Source organism: Nelusetta ayraudi, unplaced genomic scaffold, assembly GCF_046127955.1.
Source record: "Nelusetta ayraudi isolate G7.1 ecotype Tasmania unplaced genomic scaffold, CSIRO-AGI_Nayr_v1 ptg000019l, whole genome shotgun sequence".
Classification (NCBI taxonomy): domain Eukaryota; kingdom Metazoa; phylum Chordata; class Actinopteri; order Tetraodontiformes; family Monacanthidae; genus Nelusetta; species Nelusetta ayraudi.
The window spans coordinates 7630571-7652500 of NW_027466069.1; the positions used below are offsets into that span (position 1 = coordinate 7630571).

The window sequence follows — 21930 nt, forward strand, 5'->3', positions numbered from 1 at the left end:
AGCGTAAAAGAGGAAAGTGAAAGAGGAAAATGGTGGCATTTGAACATCTTGCTGAGGATTCACGAAAACCTTCCGGCTCGCTGGTGCTCCTGGAAGGTCACAAAAAAGCTAAATTGTAGTGCAAATATCAAAAATGTGCTTCTCAGTTAGATGCACTGCACAATAGAATTTATTTTGCTTAAAAAGCTGAAACTAGCTGAGGTTAGCGGAGACTATAGGAGGTGAACTAAAGGCGTTTACCCACTAGCCCTGTGCGGCTAGTGCCAGCCCTTCACGGTACGGGACAGCTCGGTTGAAAGGTATTTCCATAAGCCCGGCTAGTACCTGAGCGTGGGCGGAGTCACGGTTGCAAGGCAAACCGAAGTTTTTTTTTTTGTGCCCGTGTCCCGGAAACCATAGGATTCACTTTTTGTATTAACCGTGGTTTTGTTTTGTGCGAGACATTTTCAGAGGGCTTTGTTTCATACTGTTGACTTGTATCAAAACACTGTCCTAGAAGAGAAAATGTAGACGCTGAAACGATCACCTTGAGTCTCACAGTCGTTTATTATTAGACAAGAATATCCGCACAACTTAAGTCCACACAAAGCACAAAACAGCAACAACTCTATTCGACCGGTGTTAACAAGCGAGCAGCGTTTAAAAATTGTTATAAGGAGGGAAACTTGCGAGCCAAAATCGCCGCTTCTTAAGTTTCGCTGCCAGCGAACACAACACAAGTTCCAGTAGCTCACATTTGAGGTGGTGATTGTCACTCTACATCACGGAGCAAGTTGTGTTTTTACATGAAACAGTGTGAATTCACTTCCTCCTTCGGTCAGGATCTCTCTGAACCGGAATGACATCACCCACCTGAGCATTTTATTTTCATATAGTGTTTCATGCTGTCATAGCTGTTTTAAGTCAAGTTTCATTTTAATTAATTATGTGATACCTGACCCATTCCCCTAAACCTTAAAATTTCTCACTGCAAAAAAACAACGTTTAAATCACTCTTTCCTGTTTGTATTAACTTTGCATACAACCTTCAAGCTAAGTAAAACTATTAGGCACAAAGAATTGATGACAGATGACGTTTACACTGTTAACGTCACGCAGTTAGTGTCTTTAAATGTTTTTTTGTTTCGCGTTTTTTTGTTTTTTTTACTCGTCATTTGGAAACCGGAAGCGCTTTTTATTGCCAAGTACACACACTCATGGCTGAGCGACCGTCACAAAAGCGGAAGTAGCGTAGGAGACAAACTAGTAGTGAGGCTGAGCAGTTTTCGCAACTTTCGAACCGGTTCATCCCGGACTGGTCCTGGAGAGTGGCGGTGCTGAGCGGTACCCGCCCTCCCATGGCTCGCTGTTAGCCTGTTAGCTCGTAGCTCGGGAGTAGCTTCAAATTTTTATTTTTATTTTTTTTTGGGGGGGTGTGGGGGCGGGGGTCGTACGGAGACATGAACGGACCGTTCGTGTACGACCTGCCGGCCGTTGTCCTGTGTGACTTCTGCTGGGTCATGGACGCACTGTCTGACCTCGACTGGACCCGATTCGGTGAGTCAGAATCAGAATGGATAGTAGCGACTGTTAAACATAGGGCGATTACCTGTCCGTCGGCACCTCGCTGTCTGCCATCCTGTGTCCGGGGGGGTTAAAACACACACACACAAACCCCCACCTCGTTTTATCAGTGACCAGAATACAATGTGAAGCTGAGGTGGTTGTACAACTTTGCCCCGTCGTTTTGTGCGTTTGACAGGGATGTGAAACTTCCCAGCCTCATAACAATTAGCCGCTGGTTAAGTTTTCCTCCAGCGTTTCTTTCATAGAATTAGTTTCTTTCACTACAAAAGCGTTTAGAAGGATGGACGTGAGAAAACAGCTGGTCGGCCCCCTGGTGGCCGGCCTAGGTGTAGCCTTTAAGACACGCCCACTCAGTGCAAACGATGTGAATGGGCCTCTTTTGAATCCGACAGAGGTCAAAGGTCCAGATGTTTTTATTTTGGGAGCAATAAAAAGATTTTCTGAACGTTTCATCTGCCGTGTCGGATGACTCTCTCTCTCTCTCTCTCTCTCGCTCTCTCTCTCTCTCTCCCTTGTAGCTTCAGAGGTCCTGGGCGATCAAACCACCGTGCAATTAGCTCAGAAGAAGGAGAATCGGACCGCGTGGGTGATGAACCAATGGGGGAGCAGGAAAGGCCAAATCAACCAGCTGGTCGACCTGCTGGATCGTCTGAGTCTGTTCCGCTCCCGTGACATCATCCTGACGTGTGAGTGTGCGTCGTTGAGCGAGGAAGACCTCTGATTGGCCAGGATGTGTAAATGTAAAACTTTGTTTGTGCATGTGTGTGTGTGTGTAGGGGTAGCTGGTTGGAAGCCCCACTTCCAAGCTCCTCCTCCACCTCCTCCGCCTGTTGCTGCTGCTCGACCTTTTGTTCCCGCCTCTCTCGCTCAGTTGGCCCCGCCTTCCAAACCATCACAGACACAGCCCGCATCGCGCACCCGTCCCCTGAGCCCCCAGACAGGTAACCCACCCACACACACACACACACACACATATAAAACTTCAGACCACACCAGTGCCACTTTTTTTTCCTTTTCTCTCTTTTTTTTTAATAGCTAGGATTAGATTTTGACTAATGACCTGTGTTGTTGTTGTTGTTGTTGTTGATTCTGTTCCGACTAGATGAAGGCAGTGCTAAACCCCTTCCCCGCCCTGCCCCGCCACCCTCCAGCCTTCACTCAAACCGCCAGCTACCTCCTCAGGTCATTTTTCTTTTATTCTGACATGTCTCAACTTACTTTTGTAAAGTGTCTTTGAGGACTTTGGAAAGCTCTCTATAAAATAAATGTATTATTATATTATTATTCATGCATTCATTTTTATGATTCATGGATGAGAGTACAGCTCACACTGTGACATCTATGATCCCAATCATAACTTGTTAATACCGCTCCTCAGCCGGCACCACCGGAGGCAGTGTTGAGTGGCGGCGTGATGTGCTGGTCTTACGACGAAGTGCACGCCGGGACCGAGGGCTTCTGCCCCTCGCTGCAGGTGGGCGAGGGGGGTTTCGGGGTGGTGTACAGAGCGTCCCTGAAGAACACGGACTGCGCCGTCAAGAGGCTCAAGCAGGTCAGCCAATCACAGCACGTTCAGTCGCCGCCTTGGGAGAAATTGAAATCGAGGCGGAAGAATTCCGAGGAAGCGTCAGCCGTCTGTCCCAATTGGCCTTGGCCGCCTGGTGGTGGGGTTGTGGTGTTGCGTGACCGACTGTATGTGTGTTGCTGCAGGACTGCCTGCTGGACTGGGAGCAGCTGAAGGAGAGCTTCCACACCGAGGTGGACAAACTGTCCAAGTGAGTGAGCGGCTTTTCGCCGCCATGCAGCTGTTAGTTCATGCAGGGTTTTCCCAGACTTTTGGCTCCGCCTCCACTGTGTCCCTAAAGCAATAAAGATTGAATGACCACAGAGCTGATTCATGTAGTTCTGCATGACTCATTGTTCTTGTTGTTGTTGCCCTCTTCCCTCCTTTGCTTTGTTGATTTTCTTCTTCTTCTTCTTCTTCTTCTTCTTCTTCTTCTTCTTCTTCTTCTTCTTCAGGTTCAGACACCCAAACATCGTCGACCTGCTGGGCTTCAGTGAAGGACCGGGGTCAGTGTGTCTCATCTACACCTACATGGACAACAGGTCGCTGGAAGATCAGCTCCACAGCGTAATAATGCGCGCACACACACAAACACACACACACACACCCTTTCCACAATGAAATGAATCTTGATAGTGGTTTTAGGTCATTGATGATGTGATTTATTTGCGTGTGTGCAGGAAGGCTCGCCGCTCTCCTGGTCTCAGAGGGTGAGTGTGGTCAAAGAAGCGTCGACAGCGCTGCAGTTCCTTCACTGCCCACCTGAGGGACACAGAGCGCTGATTCACGGTGACGTCAAGAGGTCAGTGGCATCATCACAGTGACCGGGCTTTGGGCTGCACGATTCTCAATAAAAATTTGTTTGTTTTTTTGTTTTTTGTGTTGCTTAGAATTGTGATCATGGTTCTCTCATATTTTTTTTTTCCAAAATGAATGAATTGAAAAATCTAGAATTTATTTATAAAAAAAAAATATTCTAGATTTACCCACGGAATTTGGTTTCATTTTCAGTATTCAGTTTTTCAGGCTTTATTTAATTTTTAAATCGGCATCTATTTTCATGTTTGTTTGTTTTTTACGACTTCTGCTCTGTGACACTGCATTCATTGCTGTGTTTCATTTTATTTTTAATTTTTAGGTTTAGGGCCTTAAGTAAAGGTTGAGGTTGACTTGCAAGTGTGAATCCAGATACCAGTTTTAATGCGATGAATCATGCTGCCCAAACCTGACGTCACTCACTCACTCATGAAGTCACTCACTCATGAAGTCACTCACTCATGAAGTCATGGACGGTCAACCACCAGACGTCTGTTAGTTCAATCGACCGCCTCGTGTTTCCGCAGCTCCAACATCCTGCTGGACCGCCACATGATGGCCAAGCTGGCCGACTTCGGCCTGGCTCGGTTTGCCCCCCGCGGCTCGCCGACACAGACGACCACGGTGGGCCGCACGGCCACGGTCAGGGGGACGCTGGCATACCTGCCCGAGGAGTACGTGCGAGGCGGGAAGCTGAGCACCGCCGTGGACGTGTTCAGCTTTGGAGTGGTGAGGCCACAGCAGGGACTGATGGGAGTTGTTTTTGTTGTTTGTTTGTTTTTTTGGGGGGGGGGAAATAATTTACTAATTGGAGACGTACAAATAAACGTCACTATTAGAAAAGCACGTACAAGCAGGAACAGCACAGCACCACCTGGAGATTCAGACAGGAACTGAAGTTTCTGTCCATGTTTCTGCAGGTTTTTAATTTCAGCTCTTTCGCCGTTTATTTTTAAATCCCTCATCCTTTCAAAATGGATTCACATTTATTATTATTCAGGAGTTTGACATAGAGATTGTTGGAACGTCTTTCTATACATACAACAAGCACCAAAAGAGACAAACCTCTGGGAAAGTCAAGTCAGTCTTATCCACAACATAAAAATCTACAAAGTCTACAATGGTTTGTCACGCCAAACTGTACGCCCCTGACAAGAAGATATTGAAAAAACAGTCAAGGTATGCAAAAGAAAAAAGAAAGACATTCCTTTTTCTTTTGAAGAACACAATAACAAGAAAATACTAGTATTTTTATTATAACATATATGAATAATATGTTAATTTTTAGTACTGTAGGTAGTACTAGAATGTTTTTCTCAATTCACCCCTTTCCTAAAAAATGTTGTGTCTTTCTTGGTGCTTTTGAAAACAAAGCGAGCCAAATGCCGTTGGCCATGGGCGGCCCCTGGTGGAGGGGGTGGAAGAGACGGACATGAACCGAGTGAAAGTTGCTTTGTGGTTGAGACGAGCTGTCGTTTGTCTCAGGTGCTGCTGGAGGTCCTGACCGGCTGCCGAGCTCTGCAGACGGACAGGAGGTGTGGAGACAGATACCTGGTCAGAGCACACACAGGTTCACAGTCAGACAGACAGGCAGGCAGGCAGGCAGGCAGGCAGGAAGTGATGTTGGTCTGACTGGTTGCTGCACCTGCTGCTACAGAAGGAGCTGGTGAACGAGGTGGAGGAAGAGGAGGCCTGGAGGAAGCAGCTGGACCGCCGGCTGGTCGCAGGTCAGTCGCACCTTCGTCCTCCACATCCTGGTCGTCTCTGCTGCTGCTTCATACAACCTTTTGTCTACAGAGGGCGCTACGGTGCCCCCCCGCTCCATGGAAGTGGCGGCGCTGGCCTGCAGGTGTCTGGACCGGATGAGGAAACGAAGACCAGCCATGACGGAGGTCAGCGACTCCTCCAATTTAAACTCTTTCAACTGTTTGGAAAAGTAAAGATGGCTGAGATGGCCCCTCCCACACCTTTCTGATTGGCCTACTGTGTTCCTCCTCCTTCTCCTCCACTACTACCTGTACCCCCTCTTCTTCCTCCTCCTCTTTCTCCTCCTCCTGCTCCACTTCCTCCTCTACCTCTACCCCCTCTTCTTCTTCCTCCTCCTCCCTCTCAACTACTCCACCTCCTCTTCCTCTACCTCCTCCTCCCCTACCTCTACCCCTTCTTCCTCCTCCTCCTTCTCCTCAACTCCTCTATTTCCTCTTCCTCCACCTCTCCCTGCATCCTCTCCTTCTTCCTCCTCACTCTCCTCATATCCTCCACCTTCTCTTATTTCTCCTCCTCCCTCTCCTCAACTCCTCCTCTTCCTCCACCACTCTCCTCTACCTCTACCCTCTCTTTGTCCTCCTCCAACTCCTCTTCTTCCTCCTCCTTCTCCTCCTCCTCCATCCAGGTGTTTGAGAGGCTTCGGGAGTTCGACCGTGACGTAGGAAGGGCCTCCTCCTCTCAGCCCTCCCCCCCACCACCGGACTCCAGCCTGTCGCTGCTGTCCCAGGAACTGTCCAAACTGGGACCCCTGGAGGACGTGTACTGCCCTTCCCAGATCTCCTCCTCCTCCACGACCTCCTCCTCCTTCTCATCCTCCTCCACCTTCTCCTCCCTCACCTCAAACCACTCCCTTCACTCCTCCTCCCTGCCCCTGTCTCCGCCCCCCTCGTCATTCACCGGCCCGTGCGAGACAGACGAGAGTCGGGGGTATTCCCAGTATGACCTGAGCTCCCAGCTCAGAGCCGACAGGACCGGTAGCCCAAGCTGTGGTTCCCAGTCACCGGGCGACCAGCAGCGCAGAGTGGCACCTGCAGACTCCCAGTTCAGCCAGCCGTCCGTCCCCACCGAGGACCAGTACAACTTCCCTCCCCAACCTGGCAGCAGCAGCAGCAGCAGCAGCCGGTCAGGGGGCGGAGCCAGTGCTGGGGCCAGCCCAGAGTCCTTCTCCCCCATCAGGTCTTTGCAGTCTCTGTTCCCGGGACCCACAGGTTCGTACTTTGTCCTCTCTTTCACATTAAAGCGTGTTTGTGTGTGTGAAGAGAAATCGGCGACACTGATCACACACAGACACGGTTCAGTGTATAAAAATAACCAGAGACTTTAAAATTCTAGTTTTTATTATTTATCTTTATATGATTTTCATTCAGTTATTTTGTCAGTTTCCACTGAGACACTGACTGTGTACATTATGCAACGAAGCAATGATTATCATTCACAAGCATTTCGTGTGTGTGTGTGTGTGTGTGTGTGTGTGTGTGTGTGTGTGTGTGTGTGTGTGTGTGTGTGTGTGTGTGTGTGTGTGTGTGTGTGAAGAGAAATCAGCAACACAGACACGGTTCGCTGTATTAAAATAATCAGATCTCAAAATTTGTAGTTTTTATGATTGTAATTTATGATTTTCAGTCCGTTTTCTCTATGCAGTTTTCACTGAGACACTGCCCATGTGCGTTAAGCAGCGAAGCAGCGTTTCTCAATCCCAACCACTTCCTCTGTGTGTGTGTGTGTTTTTGTTTGTGTGTGCGTGTCTTTTCAGTTGTCATGAATCCCAGCAAGCGGCACTTCCTGCAGAAGAAAGCTCTGTACGAGGAGGGACGGATCGAGACGCCCGAGCTGCTGTCGTCCGCCGACCTGTGTGCGTCTGCCCGCCTCTGACGTCCTGTCTCGTCGCTTTTTTATGTGTTTATACACTTATTCACAGTTTACTCCTCGGCGTTCGGCAGATGGCGAGCAGACATGCGACAAGTCGAGAGGCCCGGAGGAGAGCGACGAGCTGGAGTTTCTTCCTGCTTAAGGGCCACCGACACTGACTGATGCCTTGGGGATCTCTGCCGGAGGCGGGATGGGACACGACTCCCGAAGCTGGTGGTCCGGATGAATACAAACATTCCTTGTCACTACACTAACCAATCAAATGTCAATACTGTGATTTTGTGCAAAACAGACTACAAAGATGTCCAACGGCCTCACTTCACAGTAAAAAAAATGCACACGCACACAGACATGGATGGCTCGTTTATTCACACCCATTGTCTCATGTCAGACAGATTTATAAGTATTTTTAGCCAAACGTGATAAAGTCTGTGTGTGCCTTACTAAACGCTTCTCTGTATTATTATTTAATCTTTTGTCACATCTGAATGCATAAAGACGTACGACATTTCTACAATCTGAATACTTTCTTCTTTTCTTTTCTTTTTTTTTTTTTATAGCATTTCTTCCTCTTAATGAAGAGATCAAATTTTGTTTTGTTTTTTAAATTATTTATTGATTCGCTTCACATGCAACCAGAATCAGGCACACTGGCCACTGCCAAGGACTGGAGGATGCTCAGCAGTCTTGACACAAAGAAGAATTTGCCCCTACCAACACGACTGCTTCTTTGGCTCGAGGAACATTTTTCTTGTTCCGCCGACAGTCCTGTTTGGCCGAGGCAACGCTGGAAGATGACCACGGACAGAAGATGCTGCGATATTCCAATTCAACAAATTATTATTACAAATTATTACCTCACCTTGGAAACTTCTAAGGCTTCCGGTAGAGTTTTGCCTTTCCCTTTTTTTTTTCTTCCAATGGGATACATGTGACTGTGGCTCGGGAGTCAGTTTGCGAGTAAGCGTTCAAGCCACTGCTGCACTTGCCGTGTTTGTCCTGTAGGCGACAGCCTCGTCGCTGCCCGCTAGTTGAAGCTCGGGAGGGAAAACATGGCGTCTTCCTGAGCAGCATGAGAAGATGTTCATGTTTTGTTTTTTTAAGTTTACACCGTCTGTGGACATATTCCTCCTTAGGTTAGCCCCGAGTGCCGGGTTTTTACTGTAACTTACGGCTTTTCACGAGTAAGTATCTCGTTGAAGACAAAAGAGGCATTTCGTTTATTGACGGCACCGTAGCTTCTGGCAGCAGTTAACGGTGCCGCTCCGCTATGTTTACTGATGGAAGGGAACTGGTGGCATTTACAGCTTATCGAGTCAACAAAACCCGTCCATCTAGCTAATTCGAGCGTCGTTACTAGTCTGAATGACTGGCAACGACCGAGGTCACGGAAACGCGGCTTTTAGATACTGATGTTAGTTGCTGCTAACAAGTCGATGCTAACCCGTTCGCCGTAGCTGGCTAGCATGCTATGTATGCTAACGACGAGCTAATTAACGAAATTACGCCAAAGTGCATAGTTCTCGAAATTCTGTTCTACCTCTGGTTTACGGTGATCCTTTGTGGCGCAGACACTTTTCGGCGTAACCGTGTCGCACCAATTTATTTATTTTTTTTTTATTTTTTTTAATAGCTCGACGAGCTTCAGCTCTGAAGCTCTGCTCGCTCGCAACAACGTTAGCCTGTTCGATGTTTCCGAGACTCCGACGGCAAAGCTAGTGTGGTTGAGTCGGTAGGCATGTAGAGCTGAGGGGGCATCAGAATCCAGAGCATCCCTGTATGTCCGCATTCAGTCTGATCTAGTAAAATCCGCACAGAACCGAATGACTGTGAACACAATAAAAAGGAATGTCTGCTTTACCCCGAAACCTGACCCAGGTGTGTTTGTCACCTGCTTGTAACTGTTGGTCAGCTTAAAAGGGAAAAAGTGCAGAAGTCACCTCTTCTGTCAAACCCTTGTAGATAATGTCTCTTAATCATATCCTTACATTTCTGTGGTGCTGACCGTTATGAACAGGGGTGCCTCCAAACAAAAGCCAATATTCGTCTACATACATTGTGTTTATTTATTTATTTATTTATTTATTTAAGCAAACAACGCCATCGTAAAACTGGATTTTTTTTTGTTTTTAAAGTTTAATGTCATATCCTGAATCTATAATTTGAAAGTGCTGCAAAGTTTCTTACAGAATTCCACTTAGTGTGAGCCTTTGTTCGCCTCTCTTAACACAATTACAACGCTGTGGTTTTCAAACGGGATAAATTTTGCGCTGCTACATTTCAAATATTAACAATAACAACAAAACAACCACATTTATGATTTGTATATTAGTTCAGGGTGCCTCCTTCATTCACATGAACAATACATCTTTCCATCAGTTAAATGTTCGTCCCCCCGCTGCACTTTATCCGCACTGTGGATAATTTGACACGTTAGGCGGTGGAGCGGACACCCTGCCATGGGTCAGCTGCCAGCTTAGCCGTTAGCCTCCTGGCCTCTCCCTGCCATTTACTGCAGCCCTGTTTTGTTTGGTAGCCGTTAGCAGCAAGATGGCGGCTCCCATCCTAGCGCACAGATCCTCCGCTCTGCATATTTAACGGTGGCTTCCAGCTTTCGCACGGCCCGTTCGCGCTGGTGCATTGCACTGCGCTGCTGTGCATCGCGTTCAGCAAACGCAGCCGAATAAGCGTCTCCGCTCCGTTCTTTCCTTGTTAGCTCGGGGCAGCTGTTGGCGGCTTTCTACCGAGTGCTCAGCGTTCACCGGGCTAAAATGGCGGACTGAGAAGAAGCTAACACAATAGTGTTGCCCGTCTGCGTTGCATACGTGCCACCAGAGAATGGAGTGGATTAATTAACTGCAACGACCGATGAAAATAGACATTTTGGGGACCGACGACTGTTTACGCATCGTTCGTGGACACTCGAAATCTGCTGGGAAAGGCTAGTTAGCTGTTAGCTGCACAGCAGGCTGTAGCTAATCCCGGGGCGTTATTATTAGCCAGTGGAGACTTTGTCAAAGGTTTTTTATTTTATTTGGAATTTTCCCCTTCTTTTCGAGGACTTTGACGCGACAACGGAAGCGCAATGGCAACAGGGTCTGTGGGTCCTGTCGTGCTGCAGCCGCGCTGGAAGCGCGTCTTGGGATGGACCGGCCCGGTACCGCGTCCCCGGCACGGGCATCGAGCCGTAGCTATCAAGGAGCTAATGGTGGTGTTCGGCGGAGGGAACGAGGGTATAGTGGACGAGCTTCACGTCTACAACACAGGTACTGCTGCACAACAGTAACACACGGCATATTATGTCTTAGAAGTATATAGACGGGATAATTTATTGTCTTTACATGGATATCAAACGACAGCTCTCCGTTAGCTGGCATTTATGCTAATGCGAAGCCAAGCGTTAGCATGAGCTAACTGCTATGAAGCTAATGTGGCTGTACATTGTGATTGAAACTGAGACTTGTGTTCGTTGGTGGGAAACCACCGCAGGGTTACACTGAGGTTAGCCAGCTAGGCTACCTTAGCTCATGCTCAGAGATGCTAACGAGCTAAGTGGGATAGCTTTGGTGCTAACACTAACGAGCTAAGGGGGATAGCTTTGGTGCTAACACAGCGGCTCTGACAGGATCGCAGAGAAATGGCGCGTTTTCAGTGAAAACATTGGCTACGTCACAGCCACGCCCCCTAAAGTAGAAAACATTTATTTAAATATGTAATGTAGCTTGTGTGTGTACAAATATGCTCACATCTTTACACACAAATACACTATCAGTCAAAATTTGGACACAAGATGTAATGCAATGTTTTTTTCTTTATCTTTAGTACGTTCTACATTGTAGATACACACTGAAGACATCAAAAATATGGGCAAGATGTAATTGTGTAATGCATGTAATTATGCAGCAAAGAAACACATTTAAAGACTTTAAGTGTTTTATTTGAAAAGTGGCTATTTTTAAGAATTTATATATAAAACGTGTTTGAGTTATTTTACTGTTTTATTGTTTCCCACATAATTAATAACTTGTGTTCATATGAAGTTTTGATTCTTTCAGTGAGGAACTGCAGTATCGATAGTCATGAGAATGAAAGAAAAGACATTCAATTCATAGGGTGTGTCCAAACTGTTGACTGGTAGTGTATATGGATGCATGTATATTTATATATTGAAGTCTTGCTTTTTTCCACTAATGATATTTTATAACATCAATTATAACATCGAGTTCATCCTTCAAACTTTATCACTGTAGTTCCGCTGAGGCTTGTCAAACCACCATATTACACTGACTGATTTATTTTAATGGCGCTGCACCTGAGAGGATCCTTCTATCAGCTAGGAAGGAACATAGCTCTCGTGTTCTGCGGCGGTCTGACAACCTCTCTAGAATGTTCCTCCCGATGGCCCTTCACTGGTCTCCTGGTGGAGGACAGAGGACCTTAACATCAACTCTCTGTCCCTCCTCTCCCCACAGCCACCAACCAGTGGTTCATCCCGGCCGTCCGAGGCGACATCCCCCCCGGCTGCGCCGCCTATGGTTTTGTGTGCGATGGGACGAGGCTGCTGGTGTTCGGGGGGATGGTGGAGTACGGCAAATACAGCAACGATCTGTACGAGCTGCAGGTCGGTGACGTCGCGCTGCTGCGGTTGTGGGTTCAATTTCAGCGAGTCGGTCAGTGGTCAGTCTGGAGCGTCACCGCTGTCTTTCTCCCCCCCCCACACACACACACACACACACACGCACACAGGCGAGCCGCTGGGAATGGAAGCGGCTGAAGGCTAAGGCTCCGAAGAACGGCCCGCCCCCCTGCCCTCGCCTCGGACACAGCTTCTCTCTGATTGGCAACACCTGTTACCTCTTTGGAGGACTGGCCAATGACAGCGAAGACCCAAAGAACAACATCCCCAGGTAGGAAAAGGGGGGGAACGAAAATAAAAGGGGGGAGTCAGACAGCCATGCTGCCGTGGTGACCATGGTGACGATCATCATGAGGATTAATGGAGTATTCTGATTCTGGTCCCCATAGATACCTGAACGACCTGTACTGCCTGGAGCTGCGCCCCGGCTCCAGCGTGGTGGGCTGGGAGATCCCGCCCACCTCGGGCCAGGCGCCGCCCCCCCGGGAGAGTCACACGGCCGTGGTGACAAGCAACCGCAGTGCCAACAGGCTGATCATCTACGGAGGGATGAGCGGCTGCCGGCTCGGCGACCTTTGGGTGCTGGACATCGGTGAGTCTCACAAACACACACACAACATCATCATCCGCTTGTCTGTCGGCATGCGGCCCCTCTGATTGGTTCCTGTTCTGACCGCGACGCAGACTCTCTGGCGTGGAGTAAACCCAACCTGGCCGGAACCGCTCCCCTCCCCCGCAGTCTCCACTCGGCCACGACCATCAAGAACAAGTAAATTAAAATGGCGGCAGAAGAAAAACGTGAGTCACATGGTGCCGTGACGTCAGGATGTCTCTCACCCATTACCTCCCTCTCTCGCTCTCTCTCTCTCTTCCCCCTCTCCCTCGCTTGCTCTGGCCAGGATGTACGTGTTTGGTGGTTGGGTTCCTCTGGTGATGGACGACGTCAAGGTTGCAACTCACGAGAAGGAGTGGAAGTGCACCAACACACTGGCCTGCCTCAACCTGGGTACACACACACACACAGGCACGCACACACATGCACACACCAGTTCCTGGGCCTGACTGTCTTGACTGTCTGTCTGTGTGTAGAGTCGATGTGCTGGGAGACGGTGCTGATGGACAGCGTGGAGGAGAACATCCCCCGAGCCCGAGCAGGTCACTGCAGCGTGGCCATCAACTCCAGACTGTACATCTGGAGCGGCCGGGACGGCTACAGGAAGGCCTGGAACAACCAGGTGTGCTGCAAGGACCTCTGGTACCTGGAGACAGGTGAGATACAGCGCAATGCCCCCCCCCCCGCCTCCTCTCTCTCTCTGCACCTCTGCCTCCTCCACTGTGCCGGTTCCTGAGTGCGACCTCCTGTCGTCCCGCCCTCAGAGCGTCCCAGCGCCCCGACCCGCGTGCAGCTGGTCCGGGCCAACACCAGCAGCCTGGAGGTGAGTTGGGGGCCGGCGCAGACGGCCGACACCTACCTGCTGCAGCTGCAGAAGTACGACATTCCTGCGACCGCGGCCGCGGCGCCCACCTCCAGCCCAGTGCCCTCGGCCACGCCCAGAGCCAGCTCTCCGAAAAGCCCCGCCCCCGCCATGGTCACGCCCACCAACCAGGGCATTACGCTGGTGCCCTCTCCCGCCGCCTCCATATCCGGAAGCCCATTGGCTGCTGTTGTTAAAGCGCCAGGTGTGTTGCTGCCCCCTGACACACACACACACACACACAGAAAATCTCTCTCTCTCTCTCTCTCACACACACACACAGAAAATCTCTCTCTCTCTCTCTCTCTCTCTCTCTCACTCTCACACACACACACACACACACACACACACACACATGCTTCCGGTGAGGGTCCCTTACCTCTTTTCCTGTGTTTTCGTAGCCGTCCTGAAGGTGGCAGCGGCTCCAGGAAGTGCCGGCGGAGCCTCCATCGTCACCGTGAGACAAGCCGCCACTAAATCCCCGATGACCGTGACGACGCTGCCCGCAGGTGTCCGCATGGTGGTGCCTGCTCAGGCCGGCCAGGCGACGGTAAAGGTGCCTTCGTAGCGACGACGACTTCCTGTTTATGTTCCCTCCGTTAATCCGCCATCCTTCTCCTCTGGCCTTCAGCCAATCGGGAGCAGCCCTCAGATGAGCGGCATGGCTGCGCTGGCGGCGGCGGCGGCTGCCACTCAGAAGATCCCTCCGTCCGCTGCCACGGTTCTCAACGTCCCCGCGGGTGCGACCATCGTCAAGACGGTGGCGGTGACGCCAGGCTCCGGCACGCTGCCCGTCAAAGTGGCCTCGCCGGTTACCATGGTAACGCTGTGTGTGTGTGTGTGTGTGTGTGTGTGTGTGTGTGTGTGTGTGTGTGTGTGTGTGTGTGTGTGTGTGTGTGTGTGTGTGTGTGTGTGTGTGTGTGTGTGTGTGTGTGTGTGTGTGTGGTTAGAGTTGAGTTTAAAATGTCCCCTGTCTTGTATTCCAGGTGAGCAACCAGGCCACCCACCTGCTGAAGACCGCCGCCGCCCAGGTGGGAGGCCCCACCGTAGTCTCGGCCTCCGGCACCCAGGGCAGGCAAATCATCACCGTGCACAAGTCGGGCACGGTGACGGTCTCGCCACAGCAGGTGGTCACCACGGTGGGCGGCATCACCAAGACCATCACACTGGTCAACAGTCCCCTCGGTGTGGGAGGAGGCGGAACGCTGGTGAGTGACTCGTGTCGTCTCCAGCCATCCATTTTCAGTACCCGCTTATTCCGAGCTCAGCTGTCATAGGGTGAAGGCAGGGTGAGACCAGTTCATCACAGGACCACATAGGGACAAACAAAGGCAAACAACCATTCACACTCACATACACACCTACGGATAATTTAGAGTTTCCAATTCACCTCACATGCATGGTTTTGGATTGTGGGAGGAAGCTGGAGAACCCAGACAGACACAGGGAGAACATGCAAACTACTGTGCCACCGTGTCGCCTACTGCTTTGTCGCTCACCGCTCGTACGGCCGTCACTCACTTGGCCTTCCGTTGCAGATCGGTAACCTTGGCAACCTGGGGAAGGTCGTGTCAGTGGTCCAGACCAAGCCAGTTCAGAGTGGAGTGGTGACCGGTCAGGCCGGGAGCAGTCCGGTCACCCAGATCCTTCAGGTACTGGTCATCAGAGGCCAACACACCTGTCCCTCTCACTTACCTTTGCGCTTTGACAGCGACAGGCTCTAAACTCCGCCCCTTCCCCCTCGGTTCCAGGCGAAGGGCGGCCTCCCAGCAGGAACCATCTTCAAGCTGTCGGCTGACGGTAAACAGACTATCCTCAGCACGGCTCAGGCCGCCGGCACCAAGCCCACCATTCTGGGCATGGCCCCAGGGTCCTCCAAACATGGGACCACCATCATCAAGACCATCCCCATGTCTGCCCTGCAACGAGCAGGTACTGCTGGCCCACACCTGATTGGCACGTAATACCTTTGAACTAGGACGACTGACTGAATAAGCCTCCCCCCCCAGGTGGAAACAGCCCAATCACAATCTTGACCACGAAGATGATGACGGCAGGAACAGCTGGGAAAATTATTACCACTGGAGCTAAACTCGGTGCTGCCGGCCACCAAGGCCTCACTCAGGTAACCCTCACACACCTGGATACCCTGACACTGCACGAGGCTCAGGAGCAGGAAGTCAAAGAAACCAATCAGCTTCCAGGATGAAGTAACGTAGCCTCACCTGTACACCTGTGTGTGTGTGTGTTCAGGTTTTGTTGAAGGGAGCTCCTGGGACGCCTGGCACCATTCTCCGGACCGTGCCCATGGGAGGAGTCAGCCTGATGTCTGGCGCCGCCAAGCCCACCGTCACCACGCTGGTTGTCAAAGGGACGACAGGTGGGTTTTGCTGACACAGCCCACTCAGCCGTCACACACCCACTGTGGGCCAGCGGCATCAGTGTGTATGTACGCGTGTGTGTGTGCAGGTGTGTCCACCCTGGGAACGGTGACCGCCTCTTTGGCAACGCCTATCACCACCCTGGCAACCATCGCCACGCTGGCCGGTCAGGTCACCACAACAACGGCTGCAGCATCAGGACCCAAACAGGTGACGTCAGCAGTACTGTGGCGATCCTGTAACACTGAAGCGATACTGTAACTCTGGTAACCTTGTGGTATCCATGTAACTCTGTAGTAACACTGTAGTGACGTTGTAATGCTTGTTACACTATGGTAACCATGTAACTCTGTAGTAACACTATGACCCTGTGATAACACTGTAACTCTTTGGTGACACCATAGTGACACTGTAACACTTTGGTAACCATGTAACTTTATAGTAACAGTGTAACTCTGTAGTAACACTAAAAGGTAACACAGTGACTGGTAACACTGTACTGACAATGTAACTCTGGTAACACAGTGGTAAGCATGTAACTCTGTAGTAACACTATGACTCTGCCGATAGGTGACTCTGATCACGACTCCTAGCGGCGCCGAGGCCCAGCCCCTGGTCCAGGATCTGCCCGTCTCCATCATGGCGTCGCCGACCTCAGAAGACCCAGGAAGTACCACGAGCACCACGACGACCACAGCGGGTGGAGAGGCTGGAGAAACGGCCGCTGCCACAGGTACCCCCAGCTGCCGCCGCCACACCAGTAGACCCACACTGTGTGACGCCTCGGCCTCGGTTCTAACATTGTCGTGTGTTGATGTCACAGTGACTCTGGTCTGCTCCAACCCGCCTTGCGAGACCCACGAGACAGGAACCACCAACACGGCCACCGTCGCCACGGCGACCATGGGTGGCGCTGAGCGGGTGTGCTCCAACCCGCCCTGTGAAACCCACGAGACAGGAACCACCAACACGGCCACCGTCGCCACGGCGACCATGGGCGGTGTCGAGCGGGTGTGCTCCAACCCGCCCTGCGAGACCCACGAGACAGGAACCACCAGCACGGCCACCGTCGCCACGGCGACCATGGGCGGTGTCGAGCGGGTGTGCTCCAACCCACCCTGCGAGACCCACGAGACAGGAACCACCAACACGGCCACCGTCTCCTCCTCCAGCATGAACCGGGAACTGCAGGTACCCATCATTTATTACACAACGTCTGAATATCACCAGCGACTGAATGGAGATTGTCCAGTTTTTGAGTGCATTTCAATGTAATGTGTGAGTGTAATCCATCAAGCGAGGCTCTGTCACTCGGCGCTGACCTCTGACCCCCAGCGCCTCCTCTCCCCTCAGGTGAGCTCCAACCAGTCGTCTGCAGCCACTCCTGCTCCTCTTCCCGTCGGTCAGACCGTCTGCTCCAATCCGCCTTGTGAGACGCATGAGACAGGAACAACCAATACGGCCACCACGGCAGGGGCGGGAGGGGTCAAACAGGTGAGGCCGTGCCCAGGTGATGCTTGCCGAGCAGTGTTCTTAGCTCCAGAGTTTCCTCATGGGGGACCTCCACGCTGGGGGGTTTCTCCATTCTGCCCACGGGGCCTCATCCTGGGGACCCCTCCCAGTGTGGATGATTCCCCTATAGTTGAAGTCCCTGAGTGACCTGCCGTTTTTACTATACCGACTGTTTCTGCAGTGTGGGTAGGGGTGTGGGTTTATGTCAGGCATGGGCAAACTACGGCTCGGGGGCCATTTGCAGCCAATTAAGCTTTTTGAACCAGCCCGGGCCAGATTAAAAAGCACTTTTGTATGAAAAGTGCTTTTTAAATAAAGTCTGACTTTGATTTGATTGCTCAGCGTAGAACCGAATGACACTGCCGAGTCGTCTCTCCCTCCAGGTCTGCTCCAATCCGCCTTGTGAGACCCACGAGACCGGAACGACCAACACGGCCACCACGGCGACGGGTAACCTGCCAACACACCTTCAGCCCGAGGACCTGGGGGGCGGGACACAGGGACGTTGAATGGGAAAAAGATCTCACTTCCTGTTCCTGTTATACAGCCCAGCAGCAGGGTGGAGACAACCTGCAGGGAGACTCGACGGAGCCGTCCTCTTCCCCCTCCTCTTCAGCAGAGCCCGTCTCCTCCTCCACCACGGCCACTCAGAGCAGAGCTGTTACGACAGTGACACAGGCCACACCCACCCCTGGACCAGCCATACCTGTGAGTTGCCCGTCGCCACCCACACCCCACCAGATAATTAGAGCCTTTTGCACTTTTTTCCCCTGCCTTTTCGCTCATGTGACGCGGGGCCGGTTTTACTACCAGCCTTTATTAAAAGTGTAATAATTGGAGATTTTGAAGAAGAAGCAGCGACATCAGGTGGTTACATTTCAGATTGCAGCGTCTTTCACTCTCCCTCCTCTCTCTGGGAACTACGGTGGCCTGCACACCCAAACCTGGATACCTCGTCCACCTTCTTCTTCGATGGTTTATTTGAGGACGCGAGTGTTAGCTTACCTTCCTTAGAAATATGGCAGTGCAAGATCATGGCATGACTATATGTATATTCTTGTATATGTATATGAGAACTGTTCCGAGGGTGGGAAAAACCAAATTACATTTATTGTACTGCGATTACACACTTTTCTTTATGTATTTATGGGCAGCATATTGAGCTTTTCCCAATATAAAAATCATTAATCAAGCTGAATATGACGCACTGGCCCTTTAATCGCTGCCCTTCCTCTCTTTGCGTTGCGCCGCAGGAGATCTCGTCGCTGGTTGGAGAGGTCAGGACGGAGGCCTCGGAGGCGGTGACTGTCGCCATGGTGACAGCCACGGCGGCGGAGGGGGAGGAGCCCATGCAGACCGACAGCCAGGCGGGAGACGCAGAGCAGCCGTCGTCGGCCTCAGTGTTGCAGGTTCATGTGGAGGCCGGCGAGGCGGCAGCTGCACAGGTACGCACACACACACACACACACACACACACAAACACACACACAAAACTAAGGCAACGGGAGGTGACCGCCGACCTTCTCGTTCCCCTCTCAGATGGAGACCTCGGACCACGGTGGGCTGCCCCAGGAGCTGATGTCGTCGGAAGGGGACGGAGGGGAGGCGGTGCCCGGGACCACCACCCTGATGGTGACTGGCCTGACCTCGGACCAGCTGGCCGTCGCCACGTCGGCCACTGAGGCCGTTCAGCAGGCGACGATACATGCGGTGTTGCATGCTGCGGGGCACGGAGGTGAGAGTGGTTCTACCGCCAAGCAGCAGCACAGGGCGCCACCTGGTGTCCCTTCTGAATCCCCTGCATTCATCTGCGTGTCTGTCTCCATATCTCTGTCTTTCTATCTGTCTCTAGATATATATATATATAGATGTATATCGCTATGTTTTTATATATCTATCTATCTGTCCATATCTCTATTTATCTATGTCTATATATCTATGTATAACTCTATCGCTCCGCCTGTGATGCAGACGGGTCGGAGGAGCAGACCATCCCCATCGTCCTCACCCAGCAGGAGCTGGCAGCGCTGGTGCAGCAGCAGCAGCAGCTGCAGGACGTCCACAACCAGCCCGAGGAGGAGGCCGCAGAGCCGGAGCCACAGCACAGCATGCCCACAGGTGCACACACACACACACGCCTGCGCACACACGGACGCACACACCCACACTGTCCCAGGTGTGCTGAACCAGCCTGTGTTTCCCAGAGGGCCTCGCTCCCGCCGACAGCCTCAACGACCCGGCGGCCGAGAGCAACGGGCACGAGCTCACGTCGTCGTCGGCCGTGACCAGCGCGGTGGCCCGGTTGGCCAGCACGTTTGGCCCCGCCCACACTCCGATGACTCCAGTCAAAAGTCAGACCCCGGCGGCGCTGACCGAGGCGACCAACGGCGTCGCGGTAGCTGCAGGGGTAGGTGGAGGAGACACAGCAGTGGCGTCAGGGTGATGCTAATCCCAGGCTAATGTTCGTGTGTGTGTGTGTGTGTTCAGAAGCAGAGCGTCCAGGCGAAGCCCTCGGCCAAGGACAACCAGTGGTACGATGTGGGCATCGTGAAGGTGACCAACATGGTGGTCTCTCACTACTACGTGCCCCTCGACGGAAACGCGATTGACGTAAGAGCAACATTGCGCGCCGTCCCTTTAAGACCAAGGACTTCCTGTTGAATGCCAAATTTGGCCCTCGGTGTAATTACATTTGAACACGTTACTTTGAAATTCAATTTGCATGTGTGCAATATGAAGTCATTTATTGTATTGTATTCAATTCAAATTCCATATTCAATGCTGAAGCAAAACTGGTTTGGGTCCGTAGAAAAGGCGGCAAACACTGCTGTGTGTGTCCAACGTGGTGATTGACGATGTGTCTGCGTGCAGGACGACTCGGGTGTGATGCCCGACTACAGCCAGATGAAGAAGGTGGAGCTGCAGCCGGGGACGGCCTACAAGTTCCGGGTGGCGGGCATCAACATCTGCGGCCGCGGGGCCTTCTCCGAGGTGTCGGCCTTCAAAACGTGTCTGCCAGGCTTCCCCGGAGCGCCCTGCGCCATCAAGATCAGCAAGGTGAGCTGCACTTCCCACTCCAGCAGGGGGAGCCACACTCCACCAGAGCCGCCACAAAATTACCGTCAACATGGCTTAGATGGCTTAATAGGTTATTTTTATTTAAATTAATTATTATCCCGTGGAAAATGGTTGCTGTTGAAATTAAAATCAGAAGGCTGCAAATAAAAAAAAAAGTGGCGTACAATGTTTATATACATTTTACTTATTTGGATGAGTTATTTTTTTTTTAAATTAGAAGTCCGATTTTGCATGTGTGCAATATTAAGTTTAAGTTTATTGTAAAGTATTAAGTTTAGCTTGTTCCATATTCAGGTTGAAGCAAAACTTGTTTGGGTCAATATGAAAAGGCTCACTTTTCTATCTCAGTGGAAGACTTTTTGTCCAAGTTTGGAACTTTGACCCCGCGGCACTACGACAATGCGTTCTCATCTCTCCTCCCCCACCTCCTGCAGAACCTGGACGGCGCTCAGCTGACGTGGGAGCCCCCCGCCGTCACGTCGGGGAAGATCACCGAGTACTCGGTGTACCTGGCCATCCAGTCCAGCCAGGCCACCTCGGCCTCCAGCTCGGGCCCGGCCCAGCTGGCCTTCATGAGGGTCTACTGCGGCCCCAGCCCGTCCTGCCTGGTCCAGGCCTCCAGCCTGGCCAATGCCCACATCGACTACACCACCAAGCCTGCCATCATCTTCCGCATCGCCGCCCGCAACCAGAAGGGCTACGGGCCCGCCACGCAGGTCCGGTGGCTCCAAGGTGAGGTGCATCGTGGGAAGCGGGGGAAGTCTGAGGGGAGCCAGTCTGCGTTTGTTTTGTTTATTTAATAAGGATTTTTTTTACAATGTGAAGACTAGTCTTCCTGGGGTGGGGTCCACTCAAAGACAAACAAGACATTACAATAATTACAAATCAAAATGGGTGAAGATGTTCACCAAAATTCCTATAAAAATAAGTTAAAAACCCCAAACAAAACAAAAACCAGGAAAGTGAAAAAAAAAATGTAACCAAAATTTAAACAGAAACATCCTAAGCAACAATAATTGCTGCTGCCACCAGATCCGTATCCACTTATGACCCAAATTATGGGATTTTTTTTCGCAGCAATGCAATTCCAATGCATTGCATTCCAAATGTGAAAGAAAATTTGCATCCTGTCTTATGAGAAAATAATGAGGGTTTTTTTTCTCTCTCCTCCTGCAGAAAAAGAAGCCAGTAAAGCAGCGGCAGCAGTGAAGAGACCTGGCGCTTCTCCTGATTTGTAAGAACTTGCGCTTTTTCCCGTCCATCACA

At 51.2% G+C, this 21930-nt stretch overlaps 2 protein-coding genes and 1 long non-coding RNA gene across 3 annotated transcripts in view; 2 read left to right on the plus strand and 1 right to left on the minus strand.

The window, feature by feature from the left end:
* Positions 1-1198: 1198 nt before the first annotated feature.
* Positions 1199-8099, plus strand: irak1 (interleukin-1 receptor-associated kinase 1). Its single transcript, XM_076026801.1, has 15 exons — positions 1199-1536; positions 2085-2252; positions 2343-2507; positions 2669-2748; positions 2945-3118; positions 3277-3341; positions 3586-3697; positions 3811-3932; positions 4474-4675; positions 5432-5500; positions 5604-5673; positions 5744-5838; positions 6339-6921; positions 7467-7565; positions 7654-8099. The coding sequence occupies exons 1-15, from the start codon at positions 1440-1442 to the stop codon at positions 7722-7724; spliced, it is 2172 nt and encodes a 723-aa protein (XP_075882916.1). The 5' UTR covers positions 1199-1439; the 3' UTR covers positions 7725-8099.
* A 488-nt stretch (positions 8100-8587) lies between these two features.
* hcfc1b (host cell factor C1b) overlaps positions 8588-21930 on the plus strand; it is a 14084-nt gene continuing 741 nt past the window's right edge. The window contains exons 1-30 of the mRNA XM_076026800.1: positions 8588-8766; positions 10642-10848; positions 12055-12203; positions 12329-12489; positions 12608-12810; positions 12903-12987; positions 13118-13224; positions 13308-13487; positions 13596-13898; positions 14095-14243; positions 14325-14513; positions 14680-14901; positions 15232-15345; positions 15445-15634; positions 15703-15818; positions 15947-16073; positions 16163-16284; positions 16645-16807; positions 16898-17265; positions 17428-17568; positions 17970-18036; positions 18134-18294; positions 18840-19031; positions 19126-19321; positions 19558-19704; positions 19791-19993; positions 20074-20196; positions 20458-20643; positions 21099-21396; positions 21841-21898. Of these exons, the coding sequence (XP_075882915.1) occupies positions 10668-10848; positions 12055-12203; positions 12329-12489; positions 12608-12810; positions 12903-12987; positions 13118-13224; positions 13308-13487; positions 13596-13898; positions 14095-14243; positions 14325-14513; positions 14680-14901; positions 15232-15345; positions 15445-15634; positions 15703-15818; positions 15947-16073; positions 16163-16284; positions 16645-16807; positions 16898-17265; positions 17428-17568; positions 17970-18036; positions 18134-18294; positions 18840-19031; positions 19126-19321; positions 19558-19704; positions 19791-19993; positions 20074-20196; positions 20458-20643; positions 21099-21396; positions 21841-21898 (4901 nt within the window). The 5' untranslated portion in view covers positions 8588-8766; positions 10642-10667. The remainder of the gene's footprint in view (positions 8767-10641; positions 10849-12054; positions 12204-12328; positions 12490-12607; positions 12811-12902; positions 12988-13117; positions 13225-13307; positions 13488-13595; positions 13899-14094; positions 14244-14324; positions 14514-14679; positions 14902-15231; positions 15346-15444; positions 15635-15702; positions 15819-15946; positions 16074-16162; positions 16285-16644; positions 16808-16897; positions 17266-17427; positions 17569-17969; positions 18037-18133; positions 18295-18839; positions 19032-19125; positions 19322-19557; positions 19705-19790; positions 19994-20073; positions 20197-20457; positions 20644-21098; positions 21397-21840; positions 21899-21930) is intronic.
* LOC142888476 (uncharacterized) overlaps positions 18435-21930 on the minus strand; it is a 79015-nt gene continuing 75519 nt past the window's right edge. The window contains exon 2 of the long non-coding RNA XR_012926698.1: positions 18435-18550. This is a non-coding gene — a long non-coding RNA (uncharacterized LOC142888476). The remainder of the gene's footprint in view (positions 18551-21930) is intronic.

Coding starts and splice junctions, on each gene's coding strand:
- irak1 (XM_076026801.1), top strand. CDS start 1,440: ATGAACGGACCGTTCGTGTACGACCTGCCGGCCGTTGTCCTGTGTGAC. Junction 2,508..2,668: donor TCCCCTGAGCCCCCAGACAG/GTAACCCACCCA, acceptor TGTTCCGACTAG/ATGAAGGCAGTGCTAAACCC. Junction 3,933..4,473: donor ATTCACGGTGACGTCAAGAG/GTCAGTGGCATC, acceptor GTGTTTCCGCAG/CTCCAACATCCTGCTGGACC.